Here is a 22,952-nt window from a genome sequence, read left to right on the forward strand (position 1 = left end):
TAAATACCTATTTAAAGTGCTGCTAAATCTATATTCCTGATTTTTAATGCTAATTTTTGCTGAAATTCATCAGATTAAAGCCTGGTGACGATGGCCACATTTCAGTCATGAGTATGCTTGCCTTGTCAACAACTTTTACTTTTCTCAGGCTATACCAGTCTTTGTCAGTCAGAATCCCCTACTGGGCTATATGTTTTTTTTTCCATTATGGGAACTATTCATTTTTACAAAGTCTTGTACTAAAGTCTCTTCCATTACAGAAATAAAGCAGGTCCCTTCATGCCTTAGTGCAATCAGGAATGGCACATGACTTGTACATAGTATCTAATCATTTATTAAAATGAATGATTGGATTACCTGCTCAAGAAGCTCGGGAACAAACATCAAGTTTACCCTTTGATATTAATGGTATTAATATCTCTAATAGTTGAATAGCTGCAGAATGGTGTGAAGTAAAAATGGAATGAAACTCGAAAAAAGAGGTAGTATATAAGAGGGATTCATCACTTGATATTCCAAAATTCATGCAGAATATTATTTGAAAATTTTTGATTTATTATGTCATAGATGCTACTTGGAATTTTTCGTCACGTAGAAGGTACTGAAAATCTTGTATTGGAGTTGGAAATATTAGGACTTGGTACAGAACTGAAATTGAGGACATATGATATGACTTCGCATACGTATCTCAAAGAAGTCAGCTTAAAATGTCCTGAACAGAGAGGTAAGAAGGATGATTTCTTAGGTAACCTTCCAAGATTAAAGTTGCATTGTGCATTTAAAGTTCTTTCTATTACTAAGTGATTGTACAGTTCATGAATAGGACATTACATTATTACTTGATGACTCAGTTTATATTCCATTTTACAATGAATGCTTCATGTATCTAAATAATTAATAGGCTTGTACTAAGTTGGCAGGGATGTTGAAAGAGTCAAGATCGATCAATTGGAATACACCAAAACTTGTTAATGTATACTGTGGTGAAACAAGGATATGTGCGTATGATAGGGATCTGAGGTTTTTACCAGTTCAGTTTGGTGAATCTATGTTATGACATAATCAAATTGAGAATGTTCTGTTCAGGAAGCTTCCCCTGTCAGAACATGTAGCAATTAAATTAGTTAGATCTAAGGACTATCTTTTGCTTTCTTTTAAAGTTTCATTAAGCCTGCAACGTTACAAATGCTCTTTGTAACATTGTGCTAAGTCATCCAAATAAAATTAGATTAGTATATTATAATTAAGTTTAAGCAGGTCAGAAAACAGAAAAATGATATAACTCATTTTTTAAAAATGCAAATTGATTAACATATTAATGGAAATATTTGGTGGGTCCTGATGGCTTAAATTTTCAAGAAGGCCAAACCATTTGTCAAATCATTGCAACACACATCAAAGTTGCTGGTGAATGCAGCAGGCCAGGCAGCATCTCTAGGAAGAGGTACAGTCGACGTTTCAGGCCGAGACCCTTCGTCAGGACTAACTGAAGGAAGAGTGAGTAAGAGATTTGAGAGGGGGAGGGGGAGATCCAAAATGATAGGAGAAGACAGGAGGGGGAGGGATGGAGCCAAGAGCTGGACAGGTGATTGGCAAAAGGGGATACGAGAGGATCATGGGACAGGAGATCCGGGAAGAAAGACAAGGAGAGGGGGGGGACCCAGAGGATGGGCAAGAGGTATATTCAGAGGGACAGATGGAGAAAAAGGAGAGTGAGAGAAAGAATGTGTGCATAAAAATAAGTAACAGATGGGGTATGAGGGGGGAGGTGGGGCCTAGCGGAAGTTAGAGAAGTCGATGTTCATGCCATCAGGTTGGAGGCTACCCAGACGGAATATAAGGTGTTGTTCCTCCAACCTGAGTGTGGCTTCATCTTTACAGTAGAGGAGGCCATCTACGCTCTGTCCGCCAGAGAAAGCAGGATCTCCCAGTGGCCACACATTTTAATTCCACATCCCATTCCCATTCTGACATGTCTATCCACGGCCTATTGTAGCTTGGCATGGTGCAGATGTAATATATCTTATTCCATGCATTTTCAAGAATGACTGGAACTATTCCACAACAAACTGTGGTCCATTGTCATTGACTAAATGTTCTGGTATACCAGTCCTTGAGAAGGTGCTTCTCAGCAGATCAACAGTGTATGAGGCTCTACAGCAGGCTATTGGGAACAATTCTGGCCACCTTGTAGCTGCATACACTTCCACCAAGAAATTTGTGCCCTTGAATGGTCTGGCAAAATCCGCATATCTTCTCTGCCAAGGCAATGAAGGCCATTCTCAGGAGTGGAGAGATGCTGCTTCGGCATGTGTTAGACACGATAGCATCCTGAACAGTTCATGGCAAGCTACTTGATCTGCTGATCTATCCCAAGCTACCAGATAAAGTTTCAAGCCAAAGTGTTCATTTTGACCATGCCTAGTTGACTGGCATGTAGCTCCTCCAACACTTAAGCACTCAGCTTGGATGGTACAGCGACTTTCTATTCCCACACAGGGCAACCCTGGTGAAGGACAAGTGCATCCCAGTGCTATTTAAAAAAAAAAAAAAATGAACTAAAATTTTTACTGCACATTCCATCCATTTTGGATGGCCACGTAGACCTGAGACGGTGTCGCGTCTTTCATTTGGCATTAGGGAGAATATGACAACAGGAGTGTCCTCTTTTGTAAGTTTTTCAAGTAATCCATCAGCATTTCCATAATTAGTTGTCCATTTGAATTGGATCTTGTAATTGTGTCCTCCAAGAAACAGAGCCCAGCTCTGCATTCATGCTGCTGCTGTTCAAGGAACACCCTTCTGTGGATTGAAAATGGACATTAGTGGTTGATTATCAGTAATGAGGGTGAACTCTCTCCTCCCATACATGTGCTGATTGAAAAGTTTTACACCCCCAAACCAAAATCAAGGCCTCTGTGTTAATCTGTGCATAATTTTTCTCTACAGCAGTAAGGAATTGTGATGCAAAGGCTATGGGGTGTTCACTATCATCACTCCTAACATGTGATATGATTGCACCTATAACATAAAGTAAAGTGTCACAGGCAAACCTTACTGAACGATATGGATCGTAATGTCTGTTGTCACTATTTTATTTACCTTTCAAAAAAATGTCCATTTCCATTTCTTCCCAATCTATAGTAATTTCAAGGAGTGGAGCACAGTAGTCAGGTTTGGCAGGTAACTGTTCTAGAAATTGACAGATCCTGAAAAGGACCACAAATGTGACACGTTCTTTGTCATTGGAGAATCCACTACTGCTTGAGGTTTCTCAGCAGACTTGTGTAATCTGGTGCATCAATGGTGTGATCACAGTAAGTGATGATTGGTTTAAAGAATTCACATGTTGCATCATGCTCTGAGCCCATAATGTTCTCATCTTTTCAAGACCGTAAGACCATAAGATATAGGAGCAGTATTAGGCCATTTGACTATCGAGTCTGCTCCACCATTCATTCATGCGCTGATCAAATTCTTCCAGTCATCCCTGCTCCCTGCCTTCTCCCCTTACTAATCAAGAACCTATCTATCGCTGCCTTAAATACATCCAGTGTCTTGGCCTTCACAGCCACTTGTGGCAACAAATTCCACAGATTTACCACCCTTTGACTAAAGTACTTTCTCCGCATCTCTGTTCTAAATGGACGTCTTTCAATCCTGAAGTTGTGCCCTCTTGTCCTAGAATCCCCTACCATGGGAAATAACTTTGCCATATTTAATCTGTTCAGGCCTTTTAACATACGGAGTGCTTCTATGAGATCTCCCCCTCTATTCTCCTGAACTCTAGGGAATACAGCCCAAGAGCTGCCAGATGTTCCTCATACGGTAACCCTTTCATTCCTGGAATCATTCTCGTGAATCTTCTCTGAACCCTCTCCAATGTCAGTGTAGCCTTTCTAAAATAAGGAGCCCAAAGCTGCACGTGACACTCCAAGTGTGGTCTCACGAGTGCCTTACAGAGCCTCAACATCACATCCCTGCTCTTATGTTCTATACCTCCAGAAATGAATGCCAACATTGCATTCACCTTCTTCACCACCGACTCAACCTGGAGTTTAACCTTTAGGGTAGTGGTCCCCAACCACCGGGCCGCAAGGCATGCGCTACCGGGCCGCGAGGAAACGATATGATTTGGCGATAGGAGTCAGCTGCACCTTTCCTCATTCCCTGTCATGCACTGTTGAGCTTGAACGCACGCGAGGTCATTACCCGCGCGTCATCCATGTCAGTGCAGGAAGGAGATCAACTCCTCAAGCTTGCAAATGACGGCGGGCTGAAAAGTATGTTTGACATAACATCTCTGCCGGCATTCCGGATCAAAGTCAAGGCTAAATATCCTGAGATAGTCAGGAAAGCACTGAAAACGTTGCTTCCATTTCCAACATATCTCTGCAATGAATGCAACGTAAACTAAATTGCGGAATAGACTGGACATAAGGAACCCCCTTCGAGTATCGCTGTCTCCCATCATCCCTCGATAGGACCGTCTCGTTGCAGGGAAACAAGCCCAGGGCTCCCACTGATTCAGGGATGTTGGTGCGTTGCAATGATTTTATATGTTCATACGAGGAAAATATGTGCTGTGTGTTTAATATCCAAACGTTACTTAAAATGTTATGCTATTATAAGTGACTTATATAACCATGTAACAATTACAGCACGGAAACAGGCGATCTCGCCCCTTCTATTCCGTGCCGAGCGCTACTCTCACCTAGTCCCACCGACCTGCACTCAGCCCATAACCCTCCATTCCTTTCCTGTCCATATACCCATCCAATTTTGCTTTAAATGATAATATCGAACCTGCCTCTGCCACTTCTACTGGAAGTTCGTTCAACACTTCAAGCTCCCCGTCCTCCCCTGATAATTGTCTTATCACTATATTCATGCGAGGAAAATATGCGCTGTGTGTTTAATATTAAATTCGTTAGATAAACCCTTTTAGAAACGAAATTGAGTGTATTAGCCACTTATCACCTATATTCTGGTAGTGATTAACACACCGCCGCCGCCAACGGAATCGGCAAAAACAATTTTTAAGAAATCGACACGTAAACGCATGCCCGCGCAAGGCTTCATGGTCATTGTAGTCTTTCTCGGGGAAAACCCAACGCATTTGACTGCTACTCTTGTACGTTGGCAACCCTACCCGCCCCCCACCGAGGTTGGCTGGCCCGCAAGAATATTGTCAATATGAAACCGGTCCGCAGTATGAAAAAGGTTGGGGACCCCTGCTTTAGGGTATCGTGCACAAGGTCTCCCAAGTTCCTTTGCATCTCTGCATTTTGAATTCTCTCCTCATCTAAATAATAGATAATTTAAAACTGTTTAAAACTTTAAATTATTTAAAATTATTTAAAACTGTCTTAAGATTCTGGAAATGTTCCTTGTCATCCTTACCAGTAACAGTGGTGTCATCCAGATAACACTGAGTACCTGGGCAGCCTTACAGCATCTGGTTCATAGCTTTCTGCCAAAGGGCAGATGCTACTCCAAAAATAAGCCTATTTTTGCAATAAAGCCTTTGTGAATGTATATGGTGAAAAACTTTTTACTCTTCCATGTCTATAGTTCGGCCTCAGCTGAGTCTACTTTGCTGAAGTGTTTCCCTTCAGAAAGGTTTGAAAAGATATCCTCTATCCTGGACAGTGTATTGATCTACTTTCAGTACTGTGTTTGATAGTGACTTTAAAATCACCAGAGATCCTGACAGACCCATCCTTGGCTCTTTTAGCCCCCATGCATTCTAACTGATTGGAGACAGTATCATGGATGGTATAAGGAATAGGACAGGCTTTGTAAAACTTGCTCATGGCATTTTGCTTTAACACTATTTTACCCTTGATATGTTTGAGTTTTCCAGTGCCACCCTTGAATGCTCTGTGGCACCATCCAGAACATTTCTTAATTCACTTTCAGTTGATTCTGTTACAGGGGATATAGCATGCACACAGTGGATGGATCTCCTATTACGTTGTTGTCCCAGCTAATCAGGGCCTCACAATAGACAATAGGTGCAGGAGTAGGCCATTCGGCCCTTTGAGCCAGCACCACCATTCACTGTGATCATGGCTGATCATCAACCATCAGTACCCCGATCTTGCTTTCTCCCCATATCCCTTGACTCCACTATCTTTAAGGGCTCTATCTAACTCTCTCTTGAAATCGTCCAGAGAATTGGCCTCCACTGCCTTCTGAGGCAGAGCACTCCACAGATCCACAACTCTCTGGGTGAAAAAGTTTTTCCTCAACTCCGTTCTAAATAGCCTACCCATCGAAACCATAGAAACTACAGCACAGAAACAGGCCTTTTGGCCCTTCTTGGCTGTGCCGAACCATTTTCTGCCTAGTCCCACTGACCTGCACACGGACCATATCCCTCCATACACCTCCCATCCATGTATCTGTCCAATTTATTCTTAAATGTTAAAAAAGAACCCGCATTCACCACCTCATCTGGCAGCTCATTCTATACTCCCACCACTCTCTGTTTGAAGAAGCCCCCCCCAATGTTCCCTTCAAACTTTTCCCCCCTCACCCTTAACCCATGTCCTCTGGTTTTTTTCTCCCCTCGCCTCAGTGGAAAAAGCCTGCTTGCATTCATTCTATCTATACCCATCATAATTTTATATACCTCTATCAAATCACCCTTCATTCTTCTACGCTCCAGGGAATAAAGTCCTAACCTATTCAACCTTTCTCTGTAACTGAGTTTGTCAAGTCCCGGCAACATCCTTGTAAACCTTCTCTGCACTCTTTCAACCTTATTTATATCCTTCCTGTAATTTGGTGACCCAAACTGAACACAGTACTCCAGATTCGGCCTCACCAATGCCTTATACAACCTCATCATAACATTCCAGCTCTTATACTCAATACTTTGATTAATAAAGGCCAATGTACCAAAAGCTCTCTTTACGACCCTATCTACTTGTGACGGCACTTTTAGGGAATTTTGTATCTGTATTCCCAGATCCCTCTGTTCTACTGTACTCCTCAGTGCCTTACCATTAACCCTGTATGTTCTACCTTGGTTTGTCCTTCCAACGTGCAATACCTCACACTTGTCTGTATTAAACTCCATCTGCCATTTTTCAGCCCATTTTTCCAGCTGGTCGAAGTCCCTCTGCAGGCTCTGAAAACCTTCCTGTCTACTACACCTCCAATCTTTGTATCATCAGCAAATTTGCTGATCCAATTTACCACATTATCATCCAGATCATTGGTATAGATGACAAATAACAATGGACCCAGCACTGATCCCTGTGGCACACCACTAGTCACAGGCCTCCACTCAGAGAAGCAATTTTCTACCACCACTCTTTGGCTTCTTCCATTGAGCCAATGTCTAATCTAATTTACCACCTCTCCATGTATACCTAGCGACTGAATTTTCCTAACTAACCTCCCATGCGAGACCTTGTCAAAGGCCTTACTGAAATCCATGTAGACAATATCCACTGCCTTCCCTTCATCCACTTTCCTGGTAACCTCCTCGAAAAACTCCAATAGATTGGTCAAACATGACCTACCACGCACAAAGCCATGTTGACTCTCCCTAATAAGTCCCTGTATTTCCAAATGCTTGTAGATTCTGTCTCTTAGTACTCCCTCCAATAACTTACCTACTACTGACGTTAAACTCACCGGCCTATAATTTCCTGGATTACTTTTCGATCCTTTTTTAAACGGAACAACTGGAGCCACTCTCCAATCCTCCGGCACCTCACCCGTAGACAGCGACATTTTAAATATTTCTGCCAGGGCTCCCGCAATTTCACACTAGTCTCCTTCAATGTCCGAGGGAACACTCTGTCAGGTCCCGGGGATTTATCCACTTTAATTTTCCTCAAGACAGCAAGCACCTCCTCCTTTTCAATCTGTACTGTTTCCATGATCTCACTACTTGATTCCCTCAATTCTATAGACTTCATGCCAGTTTCCTTAGTAAATACAGACGCAAAAAACCTATTTAAGATCTCCCCCATTTCCTTTGGTTCCGCACATAGCCGACCACTCTGATCTTCAAGAGGACCAATTTTATCCCTTACAATCCTTTTGCTCTTAATATACCTGTAAAAGCTCTTTGGATTATCCTTCACTTTGACTGCCAAGGCAACCTCGTGTCTTTTAGCCCTCCTGATTACTTTCTTAAGTATCTTCTTGCACTACTTATACTCCTCAAGCACCTGATTTACTCCCTGTTTCCTATACACTTCATACAACTCCCTCTTCTTCTTTATCAGAGTTGCAATATCCCTTGAGAACCAAGGTTCCTTATTCCTATTCAATTTGCCTTTAATCCTGACAGGAACATACAAACTCTGCACTCTCAAAATTTCCCCTTTGAAGGCTTCCCACCTACTAATCACATCTTTGCCAGACAACAATCTGTCCCAATCCACGCTTTTTAGATCCTTTATCCTTTCTCATTTCTTCAAATTTGGCCGCCTTCCAGTTCAGAACCTCAACCCTAGGACCAGATCTATCCTTGTCCATGACCCTTTTTTTCTTAAATTATGGCCTCTGGTTCTGGACTCCTCCAACATCGGGAACGTGCTTCCTGCCTTTAGCGTGTCCAATCCCTTAACAATCTTATATGTTTCAAACAGATCCCCTCTCATCCTTCTAAATTCTAGTGTATGTAAGCCCAGTCGCTTCAATCTTTCAACATATAGCAGTCCCGCCATCCCGGGAATTAACCTTGTGAACCTACGCTGCACTCCTTCAGTAGTAAGAATGTCCTTCCTCAAATTTGGAGTCCAAAACTGCATGCAATACTCCACGTGTGGTCTCACCAGGGCCCTGTACAGCTGCAGAAGGACCTCTTTGCTCCTATACTCAACTCCCCTTGTTATGAAGGCCAACATGCCATTAGCTTTCTTCATTGCCTGCTGTACCTGCATGCTTACTTTCAGTGACTGATGAACAAAGACACCTAGATCTCGTTGTACTTCCCCTTTTTCTAACTTGACACCATTCAGATAGTAATCAGCCTTCCTGTTCTTGCCATCAAAGTGGATAACCTCACACTTACCCACATTAAACTGCATCTGCCATGCATCTGCCCATTCACCCAACCTGTCCAAGTCAACCTGCATTCTCATAACATCCTCCTCACATTTCACACTTCCACCCAACTTTGTGTCATCTGCAGATTTGCTAATGTTACTTTAATTCCCTCATCTAAATCATTAATATATATTGTAAATAACTGCGGGCCCAGCACCAAGCCTTGTGGCACCCCACTGGTTACTGCCTGCCATTCTAAAAGGGACCCGTTAATCCCTACTGTTTGCCAACCAATTTTCTATCCATGTCAGTACCCTATCCCCAATACCATGTGCTCTAATTTTGCCCACTAATCTCCTATGTGGGACCTTATCAAAGGCTTTCTGAAAGTCCAGGTACACTACATCCACTGGCTCTCCCTTGTCCATTTTCCTAGTTACATCCTCAAAAAATTCCAGAAGATTAGTCAAGCATGATTTTCCCTTCGTAAATCCATGCTGACTCTGACCAATCCTGTTACTACTATCCAAATGCGCCGCTATTTCATCTTTTATAATTGACTCCAGCATTTTCCCCACCACTGATGTCAAGCTTAACTGGTCTATAATTCCCTGTTTTCTCTCTCCCACCTTTATTAAAAAGTGGGATAAAATTAGCAATCCTTCAATCCACAGGAACTGATCCTGAATCTATAGAACATTGAAAAATGATCACCAATGCGTCCATAATTTCTAGAGCCACCTCCTTAAGTACCTTTGGATGCAGACCATCTGGCCCTGGAGATTTATCAGCCTTCAGTCCCATCAGTATATCCAACACCATATTCTGCCTAATGCAAATTTCCTTCAGTTTCTCCATTACCCTAGGTCCTCTGGCCACTATTACATCTGGGAGATTGTTTGTGTCTTCCCGAGTGAAGACAGATCCAAAGTACCTGTTCAACTCATGTGCCATTTCCTTATTCCCCACAATAAGTTCACCCGTTTCTGCCCTCAAGGGTCCAAATTTGGTCTTAACTAATTTTTTCCTCTTCACATACCTAAAGAAGCTTTTACTATCCCCCTTTATATTCCTGGCTAGCTTACCTTCGTACTTCATCTTTTCTCCCCGTATTGCCTTTTTAGTTATCTTCTGTTGTTCTTTAAAAGTTTCCCAATACTGGCCCTCCTGTTTTTTTAAACCACATACAAAGCCACATGTGGCTTGTTGGTTGTTGTATTTCACTGTTACAGATGTCATTCCTACAGGAGTTATCTTTTCTCCAGTATAAGTTCTTAGTTGGATATCTGCACACTTTAATTTGGTGTATTTGAAATGCCGATCAAGCCCATTTTGTGGAATGATTGAAACAATTGAACCAGTGTCTAATTCCATTTTAATTAATTTGCCGTTCACTTCTGTCTTAAGATATATTGGTTGTCTATTGCTAGTTTTCATATTGATTATCTTGTGTCCCTGATCATTATCAGATTTTTCATTAACATCATGCAGAGTAGTACTGTTTTTGAAACCACAACTTGACCATTTACCTTTTTCTCTTCCCTGTGTAGCCTGTTTATTTTTGTCTGCCCAACATGCTCTTTGTTGGTGTCCTACTTCGTTGTATTTTCTACAATGTTCACCTTTAAACCTGCATTGGTCTGGTGTATGTGATCCCCTGATCTAACGGTAACTCAATTTGTGCAACCAGGCAGGTTTACATTTAGATGTTGCTGTTTTGTCCACACCCACTTTCATTCCTGACTGGAACTCACTTGTATCTCTGGCTGCTGTTTCCATTGATACAAGGATTTCAATTGCTCTTTTAAATGTGAGTTGTGCTTAAGTTAAGAGCCATTTTTATATGCTTTCTTGTAAATGTCCAGAAACTAGATGATCTCTCATTGCATTATTACTGAACTGGCAATGCTCAGACAATTTCCTCGGTTCAGCCATGTTAGCTCCCCTTCCTTTTGATTCCACTCATGAAACCTAACACCCTCTGCAATCAACAATGGTTTCAGTTTAGTTTTACATATCAGAAAGGCTCATTTCAGCTGGTTTGATTGCAGCAGTCTGTAAACTATAAGCAAACTATATGCTCTTCAATCAATTGCACTCAGCACAACTAGCACTCATTTCCTATTCCATTTACTTTGAAATACTGCTCAATTTGTTCATTATTCATCAGCCAGTTACTTGTTCATTATCTGTTGAGTACTTCTATCTTTCTGATGTAGACAGCCATTTCAGCTTTTTTAAAATTTAATATTATTTTTGCCCAGTACTCGCTGTTTATGAGCTTGTGAATTTTGTCTGTTTTCTGCCTTTTTTTTAAAAAAACTCGACCATATCTCTCCTCTTGCAAAGAAAAAATCATGCTGCACTTTTTATAAAACTCTACCATCTTGCTGTGCTTCAACAGGTCGTAGAAAGTTCATTTTAAAACTTCCTCATCAGCACTTATGTTTTGTACCTCCAGAAGCTAATTGCAATAAAAAGCTTAACATTTTCATTCCTGAGATGGTTCTTGTGAACCTCCTTTGAACCCTCTCCAATACCAGCATATCCTTTCTTAGATAAGTGGCCCAACACTGCTCACAATATTCCAAGTGTGGTCTGACTAATGCCTTTTAAAGCATCAGAATTACATCTTTGCTGTTGTATTTCAGTTCTCTTGAAATGAATGCTAATATTGCATTTGCCTTTCTTACCACCGACTCAATCTGCAAGGTAATCTTTATGGAATCCTGCAGAAGCGCTTCCAAGTCCCTTTGCACCTCTGATATTTGAATTTTCTCCACACTTTGAAAATAGCCTATGCCCTTACGCCTTCTCACCATGCATTTGCCTACACTGTATTCCATTTGTACTACTTTGCCCATTCTCCCAATCCGATTAAGTACTCCTGCAGACACCTTGCTTCATCAACACTACCTGCCCCTTCACGTACCTTTGTATTGTTCACAAATTTGGCCACAAAGTCATCAATTCCTTCATCCAAATCATTGACATATAAAGTGAAAGCAAGCAGTCCCAACACCAACCCCTGCGTTACACCACTAGTTATCGGCAGGCAACCAGAATAAAAATCTTTATTCCCACACTTTGCTTCTTGTCAGTAAGTGATCTTTTATCCATTCTAGTACCTTTTGTGTAATATCATGACTCTTGTCTTGTTAAGCAACCTCATCTGCGGCACCTTGTCAAAGACCTTTTGAAAAGTCAAGCACACAACATCCACTGATTCTCCTTTGTCTATTCTGCTTATTTCTTCAAAGAATTCTAACAGATTTGTTAGGCAACATTTCCCCTTGAGAAAACCATACTGACTGGCCTATTTTAACATGCATCTCCAAATACTCTGAAACCTCATCCTTAATGATAGACTCCATCTTTCCAACCACTGAAGTCAGGCTAATTGGTCTATAATTTCCTTTCTTCTACCTCCCTTCCTTCTTAAAGAGTGGAGTGACATTTGCAATATTCCAGTCCTCTGGAGCCATTCCAGAATGTAGTGATTCTTGAAAGAACGTTATTAGTGCCTCCACAATCTCGTCAGCTACCTCTTTCAGATCCATGGGGTGTAGTTCATTTGGATGAGATGACTACTCTACCTTTGGACCTTTGAGCTTTCCAAGCACCTTCTCCTTACTAATAGCAATGACATTCATTTCTGCCCCCTGACACACTTGCATTTCTGACAGTCTGCTGGTGTCTTTCTCAGTGAAGAATGACACAAAATACTTTTTAAGTTCGTCACTCATTTCTTTGTTCTTCATTCCTACATTTCGAGCAGTACAATATCCACGCTTGTCTCTGTTTTACTCTTTATGTATCTGAAAAATCTTTTGTTGCATCCTCTTTTATATTATTGGGTAGCTTACCTTCATATTTCATCTTTTCTCTCTTCATAACCTTTTAGTTGTCTTCAGCTGGTTTTTAAAATCTTTCCAATCCTCTACCTTCTGCAATTTTAGATGACACAGGAACCATTGCCGAATGTAGTGATTCTTGAAGAATCATTACTAATGCCTCCATAAACTACTCAGCTACCTTTTTCAAAACCCTGTAGTGCAGTCCATTTGGTCCAGGTGACTTATCTACCTTTCGATTTCCCAATTTCCCAAGCACCTTCTCTTTAGTGATAGCAACTGCACTTACATCTACCCCTTGACACGCTCAAACTTCCAGCATACTGCTAGTGTCTTCCACAGTGAAGACTGATGCAAAATACTTATTCAGTTCATTCACTTCGGTTCTCTTGATCCCCATTATTCCCTCTCCAGCATTGGTTTCAAGTGGCCCTATATCTATTCTTTCCTCCTTTTACCCTTCATATATCTGGAAAAAACTTTTGGTAACCTCTTTGATATTATTGGCTAGCTTACCTTCATATTTCATTTTTTGCTCCATATGGCTTTCTTAGTTGCTCTCTATTGGTTTTTAAAAGCTTCCCAAACCTCTCACTTCCCACTAATTTTTACTCCATTATATGCCTTCTCTTGCTTTTATGCTGACTTTGACTTCCCTTGTCAGCCATCATCCTTTTAGAAAACTTCTTCATCTTTGGGATGTATCTTTCCTGAGCTTTCCAAATTCCCCCAGAAACACCAGCCATTATTGTTCTGCTGTCATCCTATTAGTGTACCCATCCAATCAACTTTGGCCAGCTCCTCTCTCATGCCTCTTTAATTCCCTTTACTCCACTGTAATACTGATACATTCAATTTTTCCTCCTTCTCAAATTGCGAGATGAATTCTATCATATTATGATTCCTGACTCCAAAGGGTTTCTTTACCCCAAAGGGGTTCATTACACAACACCCAATCTGGAATAGTTTACCCATAGTGGGCCGAACCACAAGATGCTCTTAAGAAAGCCATCTTGTAAATATTCTTGAAATTCTTTTGGGATATAGTACCAACCTGATTTTTCCAGTCTACCTGTATATTGAAATCTTCCATGACTATCACAGCATTGCCCTTTTTATACTCCTTTTTACATTCCTTTTCTATCTCCCATTGTAATTTGTAGTCCACATCCTGGATACTGTTTAGAGGCCTGTATATAACTTCCATCAGGATCTTTTTTCCCTTAGTTTCTTTACTCTATCTACAAATATTCTACGTCTTGTGTCAACTACTTACCTATGTCATCTCTTTCTTAGGATTTCATTTCATTTCATTTTTTACCAACAGAGCCTCCCCACCCCCTCTGACTACTTGTCTGTCCTTTCGATACATTGTGTATCCCACTGACTGTAAAATTTTGCTGTAATCATCTGCCGTTCTTCCTGACAGACTCGCTACATATTGCTTTTAGTTGTATGCTAACTGTCCCATCCTCAGCTCTATCATTTCGGTTCATATCCCCTTCCCAAATTAATTTATATCCTCCTCCACAGCTCTAGCAAACCTGCTCACAAGGATACTTGCACCCTCAGGTTCAATGGAAGTGGAAAGCTGATGTTTGAACCACTGGTGCTGGGATTGGTGAAAGCTAGGTATTGAGACGTACACTACTTCCCAACTAGGAAAAATAGAAAATCCTGCAAGAGATTATAGATGGACTCCCTCATGCTTTATAACGTATCCTAAAGGAAGTCAGCCAGGCTAGAAAATGCATCAAGCTTTTCGAATGTATATATTTATACTTCCCAAACTTTTGTGCTCACCCCATCTTCCCGCTGCCTCAGCAGTGATGAAGTTCCTTGTGCCCTTCCCTACCACTCCAGACCCTCTGCATCTCTTCACCCACCCCCCCCCCCCAGTCTTCACACTGAACTCTTTTCTCACCTGTCTGTCATCTCCTCTTGGATCCTCTCACCCTTCCCTTTCTCCTGTGGTCGACACTCCTCTCCTATAAAAGTTCACTCCACTTTTATCTTTCCTACCAACATATCACTTCTGGAATCCTCCTTCCCCTCCCTCCCCCCCCATCTTTTTTTATTCTGGCACCTTCCCCCTTCCTTTCCAGTCCTGAAGAACAAACTCCGCTCGAAATGTGGACTGTTTGTTAATTTCCATAAATGCTGTCTGACTTACTGAGTTTCTCCAGCATTTTGTGCATGTTGCTGTGGTTGTTATTACTCCCTTGACACAATAGCCTGAAAGCACATATCACCAGGCTCAATGGCAGGTACTATAACAGTTATAAGACTGTGAAGTGATTCCGTAGTGTGATAAGATTAACTCTTGACCTCACAATCTATCTAACCATGACCTGGCATCTTATTATCAGCCTGCATTGCACCTTCACTGTAGCTCCAACATTTTATTTTGCAATCCAGCACTGCTTTTTCTTGTACTACAATGTACTGTTGTAATGAATGATTTGTATGGAATGTCATGCAAAAGATTTTCACTGTACTTTGGAACATGTGACAAATCAATGTACTCTAAGGGAGCTGATACACTAATCTTTGTGTCTCTATCTGAACTGCATTTCAACAATGCCAGGTTTCTCAGTACATGCAAATCAGTCCTCTCAGAGACAATTTCAGAGTTGATGCCTAGCCAGTACAGTTGACCCTCCTTACCTGCGAGGGATTGGTTCCAAGACCCCCACCTCCACCCCAGGGATACCAAAAAACGCAGATGCCCAAGTCCCTTATTTAATCTGTCTCAATGCGGGTGGACTTCAGGACCTAGCGCAGCACAGGACCCGACGCCCTCAGTGTTTCTGTTCCGTTGACTTATAATACCTAATACAGTATAAATGCTATGTAAATAGTTGTTATACTGTATTTAGGGAATAATGACAAGAAAAAAAGTCTACATGTTCAGTACAGATGCAACCGTTGTAGCTCTTCTGGGAACGCTGATGCTGCCTCTGCATCAGCTGATGCCGATTCTCCCGTGATCTTTAACTTCTTGAGGCTCTGGTGCTTTACATAGCCAGCCAGTCATCCCTAGCACTAGCACTAACACTATCGCGAATTTCAGCTTCGAATGCTGCTCAATTCATTCTTTCTGACCTTACGGCTCACTTCGGAATGCGACATGCCACTTTTCAAAAGACCTAATATTTCTAATTCCTCAGCAAGAGAGAGCACTTTACACTCCCTCTCAGCCTTTGAGGAATTGCTTTGACCACGTAATTGCTTTTTAGGAGCCACTTTTTCACAGAAGCAAAGTAGCAAACGAACGAGACGCAGAGTGAACAATGCTCCAACAGCGAGTGCTGGGGAGCAAACTTCTGGGTTTTCTCGATTGAATTCGCGCACGCGGAACTCGCGGATAATGAAGGGCAGACTATATTTCATTGAGATAGTGTTGTCCACTTGACTGTGCTGTGTATGTGGGTTGTGGGTGGACAATGCTGCTGGAATAAGACTACGGCTATTCTGAGTAACACACATAAAAGTTGCTGGTGAATGCAGCAGGCCAGGCAGCATCCCTAGGAAGAGGTACAGTTGACGTTTCGGGCCGAGACCCTTTGTCAGGACCTGACGAAGGGTCTCGGCCAGAAATGTCAACTGTACCTCTTCCTAGAGATGCTGCCTGGCCTGCTGTGTTCACCAGCAACTTTTATGTGTGTTGCTTGAAATTCCAGCATCTGCAGATTTCCTCATGTTTGGGCTATTCTGAGTACATGGATTTACTAAGGGGAGTGTTTAGAAGAATGTCAATATGCTTAATCATTGCCATGAGGGACTTAACAGCCACACTTTGCAAACTGCATGCATGTTTCACTCATGATACCCTCAACTCCATCAAAGGTATGCATTGTGTACATTATAGTCATTTATAAACAACTGAATCACAATCATGTGTTGTGAAATGTATACGCACCTGTGGATGTACGTTTCTGATTATTGATGTGGAGCTGGTATTTTGGTGAGAACGAATATTAACCCAGCCTCTGTTCATTGTGGTACATTCTGATACTTGGTGCAAACATCAGGCTGCGTTTAACCAGACTATGAAAGAGCACTATTCTGACCTGACTTCTAACATGGATAGATACTACCAGCCATATGAAGGTGAACATTTCAAGGTTTCCCTCAAATTTCCCTGCAACATTTCTACTGGCTCTTGGAAATCTCTCACAATGCAGATGGAAGAGGAGTGTTCAGAGTAGTATATAAAAACAAAATGGATCCATATTGGGAATAAAGTGTTGAGTAAAAATGGGGAAACGAGTGCATCACCTCACTACCTACCCACCAATCCCAATAAGCAACTCCTACGAGAGTTCTTGTACTGTTCTCATCAGCCATCCCACGATGCACTGAACTTCAATGCATGCAAATCATCCTGAATCCTGAGGGGCAGCCTCAGAAGATTCCTGGAATTGCATTCTGATTGCTGGGTCATTGGGAAGCAGTTGAACATTTTGAAAATGGATTAGCAGTTTTTAATGTGAGTGAGTGCATGGGTTGAAGCTTATTAAAGCTTGAAGATTTGTTGGACTTGAGCATCAAGGTGGTAAAAGCAGCCCTGAGTTTTCTTTGTTTACAGGGAGCCAAACTTGGAAACATAAAAATGGAACAAATATATCAGGTTTTTAAAAACACACTTGTGAAAAATTAAAGATAGATTTTGGGAGGACTTAGTTGTAGCTGCTGGAGGAATGTAACTGTTTTGCAAAAAATATATCAGTGATCCATTATAACCTTATTTAAAAATGTTTTCTAGATTCTGACAATAAACCCATTTATATTATCACCACATTGGACAACAATGAAGATGATCTTCTTACAATAGAATATATTAAGGTAAGGAACAATATTTAGATAAATATTTGCTTTTCTTGTTATGGATCATAGTACCTCCATGTTTTCAATTTCCCATATAGTTCTTGCTTTTTCAGTTTCCCTAATTTATTTTGGATGTGCAGGGGAAATAATTCCCCAGGACCTGACAAGGTGCTCCCTTGGACCTTGTGGGAGGCGAGTTTAAAAATTGCAGGGGCCCTAGCAGAGTTATTTAAAACATCCTTAGTCACAGGTGAGGTGCTGGAGGATTGGAGGATAGCTAATGTTTTTACTTTGTTTAAGAAAGACTGTAAGAGTAAGCCAGGAAATTATAGGCCAATGAGACAGTTATCAGTTGTGGATAAATTATTGAAGGGTATTTTAAGGATGAGATATCTAAGTATTTTGATAGATGGCCAGATTAGATAGTCAACATAGCTTTGTGCACTGGTAGGTTATGACTAATAATCTGAGTTATTCAAGAAGGTTACCAGGAACATTAATGAAAGTGAGTCAGTGAATGTGGTCTACATGAGATTTAGCAAGGCCTTTGACAAGGTCCAATTTGAGAGGCTGGTGAAGAATGTTAAGTCACTTGGAATTCAGGATGAGGTAGCAAACTGGATTCAACGTTGGCTTCACGGGAGAAGCTAGAATGTGGCAGTGGATGGTTGCCTGTTTGACTGGAGGCCAGTGACTTCTGACAGAGTTTGGTGCAAGGTCCATTGCTGTTTGTCATCTGTATCAATAATCTGGATGATAATGCAGTAAACTGGATTAGGGTGTTTGTGCATAACACCAAGATTGTGGGTGTAGTGGACAGTGAGGAAGGCTATCAATGTTTGCAATGGTATTTGGACTAACTGGAAAAATGGGCTGAAAAATAGCAGATGGAACTTAAGCAACACACACAAGGCTGGAGGAACTCAGCAAGTCAGGTAGCCTCAATGGAAATGAATAGTTAGTTGATGCTTCGGGCCAAGACCCTTCTTCAGAACTGGAAAGGAAGGGGGAAGACACCAGAATAAGAAGGTGAAGTTTAATGAAGACAAGTGTGAAGTATTGCACTTTGGCAGGACAAATGATGTTAGGACTGGTACGGTGAGTGGTAAGGCACTGGGGAGTGCAATAGAACAGAGGGATCTGGGAATACAGTTTCATAATTAATTGAAAGCACTATCACAGGTAGCTGGGAATGTAAAGAGAACTTTAGGCACAATGGCTTTCATAAATCAATGTACTGAGTACAGAAGATGGGATGTTATGTTGAAGTTGTATAAGATGTTAGTAAGGCCTAATTTGGAGTAATGTGTGCAGTTCTTGTCACCTACCTGCAGGAAAGATATCAATAAGATTGAAAGAGTACAGAGAAAATTTACAAAGATGTTGCCAGAACTTGAGGACCTTAGTTATAAGGAAAGGTTGAAAAAATTAGAGCTTTATTTCCTGGAGTGTAGGAGATTGAGAGGAGATTAGATAGGGGTACACAAAATTATGCGGAGTACAGATAGGTTAAATGAAAGCTGGCATTTTTCATTGAGGTTAGGCGAGACTAGAGCTAGAGGTTATACGTTAAAGTAAAAGGTGAAATATTTAAGGGGAACTTGAAGGGAACATCTTAATTCAGAGGATGATAAGAGTATGGAATGAAGTGCCAGCAGAAGTGATGGATATGGGTTCAATTTCAACACTTAAGAGAAATTTGAATAAGTACATGGATGGGATGGCCATGAACGGCAGTGGTCCAAGTGTAGGTCAATAGGACTAGACAGAATAATGGTCAGCACTGACTAGATGAGCTTTTTCTGCGTTGTAAAGCTCTATGACTCTGATTTGGCAAATATATTTCAGCAGGAAAAGTCTGGAGAAACAGTTGAGCCTTCCTAATGGTGACAATGTGCACAATGTGAATTGCAGCCGAAAGTATTTGACTATTGTTATTAGTTTTAAATAGTCAACAAAGTAAACAGTTCCAACATAAAATTTTATTTTACGTGGTCTGGCTTACTCTTCTAGACGGAAATATTCTTAATCTTCCATTGCTAGTCTCAATTTCATATGTGAAACAATTTCTACTTTCATGTAGATAACAACAGACATACACTCAGAGGGGGAAAAAGGGCATGTTGCATGGTGGACATGAACAGGGATGAAAAATGATCGAGTGCTTTCCTGACGCATAAACTCTTCGGCTTCTTGCCAGTTCCAGGGGCTGATTTTAACCGATGTGTTGATGACAAACTCCGCCATCTTCATCAGGGATGATGTCTAGGCAGGTCTAGTCTGGTGGTAGCTATACTTAACTGCCATCGTCCGTCCCTCAGCCGTACTAAGCCCCAGGTATTCTTTGACCCATATAAATTGGGACTTGAGCTAGGGGTTTGTGGATGGTATTTATCTGGTGTTTCTTCAGGATCCTGGTGACCCTTCCAGAAACTGTGGACATACAGGGAAGACAGGCAGTAGTAACAGGTTCCTCCTTGTGGTTAGGTTTCCTGAGTACAATAAGGAAAAAGAGAAACCAGGAAGCAGTAAGGTTCATTAAGGGCAATGAATTCTGACATGGATGATCTCAAGTTTGGCTATGAAAAGATGAGAGTTGGGCATTTGGACTAGCAAACCTGTACAAAAACCCGGAGCTACAGAAATGTTAACAGAAGCTCCCTGGGAAAGGAAGGATCTTTGAAGATGGGGTACACCTTGCGAACAACTTCAAAGACTGGCCCAAGACAGAGGACTCTGGTGAGCAGCTGTCGAAAGCCTCTGCCGCAGTGGGGAAAATGGGCTCAAGTAAATAATAATTTTTAAAAAGGGACTATGGGCAAATCTGTATGTGAATCCAGAGAGTGATGTACTTACTTTCCTTTGTGAATACCAATGAAAAAATATTCACTGTCTTTGTAGTTGGAGAAATCACTGAAAGGATATGTGAATGTCTAGTTTCTCAGTAAGACCAAGGAATTGTTTGTGCACTCAGGAAGGGGAAGTCAGGAGAACACACGCGAGTCTTCCTTGAAAGATCAGCAGAGAAAAGGTTGAGTAGCTTCAAGTTCCAGGACCTCAGCATATCAGAGGATCGATCCTGGGCCCAACATATTGTTGCAATCGTGAAGAAGGCATGTCAGTGGTATACCTCATTAGGACTTTGAGGAGATCTGGTATTTTGGAGACGGAGAGCATTCTGACTGGTTGCATCACTGTATGGTATGGAGGCACCTTTGCACTGGGTTGGAAGGAGTTATAGAAGATTATAGACTCAGCCAACTCCATTGTGGGTACTAGCTTCCCCACCATCAAAGACATTTTCAAAAGGTGATGCCTCAAAAAAGTAACATCCATCAACTGGCACCTTTACCACTCAGGATGTGCAGTGATAATAAAACTGATTCTGATTCTAATTCTGAAGTACTCAGTGCCTTAGTGGGCTTAATGGTTGATAGATCATCTTTGATAAATCCAGATGGTATTTATCATAGTCTGATGCAAGAGGCAAGGAAGGAGATTTGCTGGGCCTCTGGCTGAAATTTTTAATTATTCACTAGATAGAAATGAGGTGCGAGATATCTAGCGTACAGTAACTGTGGTCCCAACCCCTTTTAAGAAAATCTGTAGGGGGAAAAAACATGCTAATAATGCTCCTGTGAGCTTCCATTAGTGGAGGAAAGTTCTTGAAAAAATATTGAGGGCAAATTATCACTGGGATGAGCAGGGATTAATCAGACAGCCAATACATCTTTATCATGAGAAGATGCTGCATTAACAGTTAGTCTGAATAAAAGGTAGGAAATGCGGGCAGAGCAATAGATGTGATTTCCATGTACTTCACTAGGGTCCTTGATAAGGTCCTTCATCAGAGACTCATTCAAAAAGGATTGGGCCCACGTTCCAGCATAAGTTGGCAAAATCGGCCCAAAATTGCCTTCCATTAGAAGATAAGATGATGGTAGAGGGTTGTTCTTTGTGATTCAATACCTGTGACTAGTGGTGTCCCACTACGATCAGTGCTGAGACTCTTCCGGTTTGTGATATTAGTGAGTAATATGGATTGGGATGTGGGAGGCAGACCACTAAGTTGCTGTATTGGTGAAATTATTTGAAAAATAGCTTTTAAACTGAATCGATCAGCTTTATTATCACTGACAACACTAGACAGCAATTTTTTTCAATAATGTTGGTTCCTCAGAATTTTTTGTGGTTATGATAGACCACAAATGAAATTTCAGACTACTTATATCACATAGGAATTTAGGGAAACAAGAAATGAACTTTTATTGAATATGAAGCTTTTAATTGCATAACAGTGCTGATGCTTTGCAATAGTTCAACTGAGCTCAAGATGTTTTGGTGATTGTACTTGGTGTCTAAGGCTTCTCACTTAAGAGTCCAACAATAATTAGCCAGCATTGATGGATTCCAGTTGCCCTGATACCATTTCTCCATGACTGTTACATCTTGCTAAAACCTTTCACCATGCTAGTCACGGATAGCAACAAGATTTGTGGGAAAGAAGTCTAAACCGGAATGAGAAAATGAATCATTGGTGACATGTTGCACTTCATGGTTTTGTATGTTTGAAGCACGATGTCAACTGGCTGCATGTAATTTGATTCTCTGTAGTTGCCAAGAAAATTTTCAACAACATTCTTCAATACCTTTCATGCTATTTTCTCCTGTTCCACTAGAAGTTCTTCGAATTGCCTGTCATTGATGACCTGTTTAATTTGTGGACCAACAAAAATGCCTTCCTTAATCTTGGCATCAGTTATTCTGGGAAACATCTGTCTCAAATAATCGAAATCCTTCATTTTCCTTGTTCATTAATTTCACAAAATTTTTCATAAGCTCCAGTATTATATGAAGAGGAGGCAAAAAATAACTTTGGGTCTACAAGTGGCTTATGTGTTATACTTTTTTGTCCTGAAACCAACTTCCTATGGAGTGGCCAATCCATTTTAATGTAATGAGATTCTTTAGCATAGCTGACCCATTCGCAAATGTAGCCAAGCTGCATTCATAGTAGCAATGCTACTACTTTGAGATCACCAAAGTGTTCCAGTTGTAGTTTGCTGCACTATATGTCTTTCAACAAGACTTCCAAATTTTGATGGTTATTTTTTCATGTGTACTGCAGAGCCAATTGATATTGTTGGGTGAACATTGTCATTGTGTAGCAGCACAGCTTTCAGGCTTAACATTGCAGAATCAATAAAAAAGATGCCATTGTTGTGGGGGGTCATGCTGGTATCCCAAAGTATA

General features: G+C 41.1%; 1 protein-coding gene across 3 annotated transcripts in view; it reads left to right on the plus strand.

Annotated features, from left to right (window-relative positions):
• The window catches only part of vps13a (vacuolar protein sorting 13 homolog A), a 300,950-nt gene that overhangs the window by 103,487 nt on the left and 174,511 nt on the right, over positions 1 to 22,952 (plus strand). For all 3 annotated transcript variants that reach the window (XM_072281554.1, XM_072281557.1, XM_072281556.1), the window contains exons 26-27: positions 568 to 724; positions 17,638 to 17,717. In XM_072281554.1, the coding sequence (XP_072137655.1) occupies positions 568 to 724; positions 17,638 to 17,717 (237 nt within the window). The remainder of the gene's footprint in view (positions 1 to 567; positions 725 to 17,637; positions 17,718 to 22,952) is intronic.

This window comes from Mobula birostris, chromosome 17 (assembly GCF_030028105.1).
Source record: "Mobula birostris isolate sMobBir1 chromosome 17, sMobBir1.hap1, whole genome shotgun sequence".
Classification (NCBI taxonomy): Eukaryota; Metazoa; Chordata; class Chondrichthyes; order Myliobatiformes; family Myliobatidae; genus Mobula; species Mobula birostris.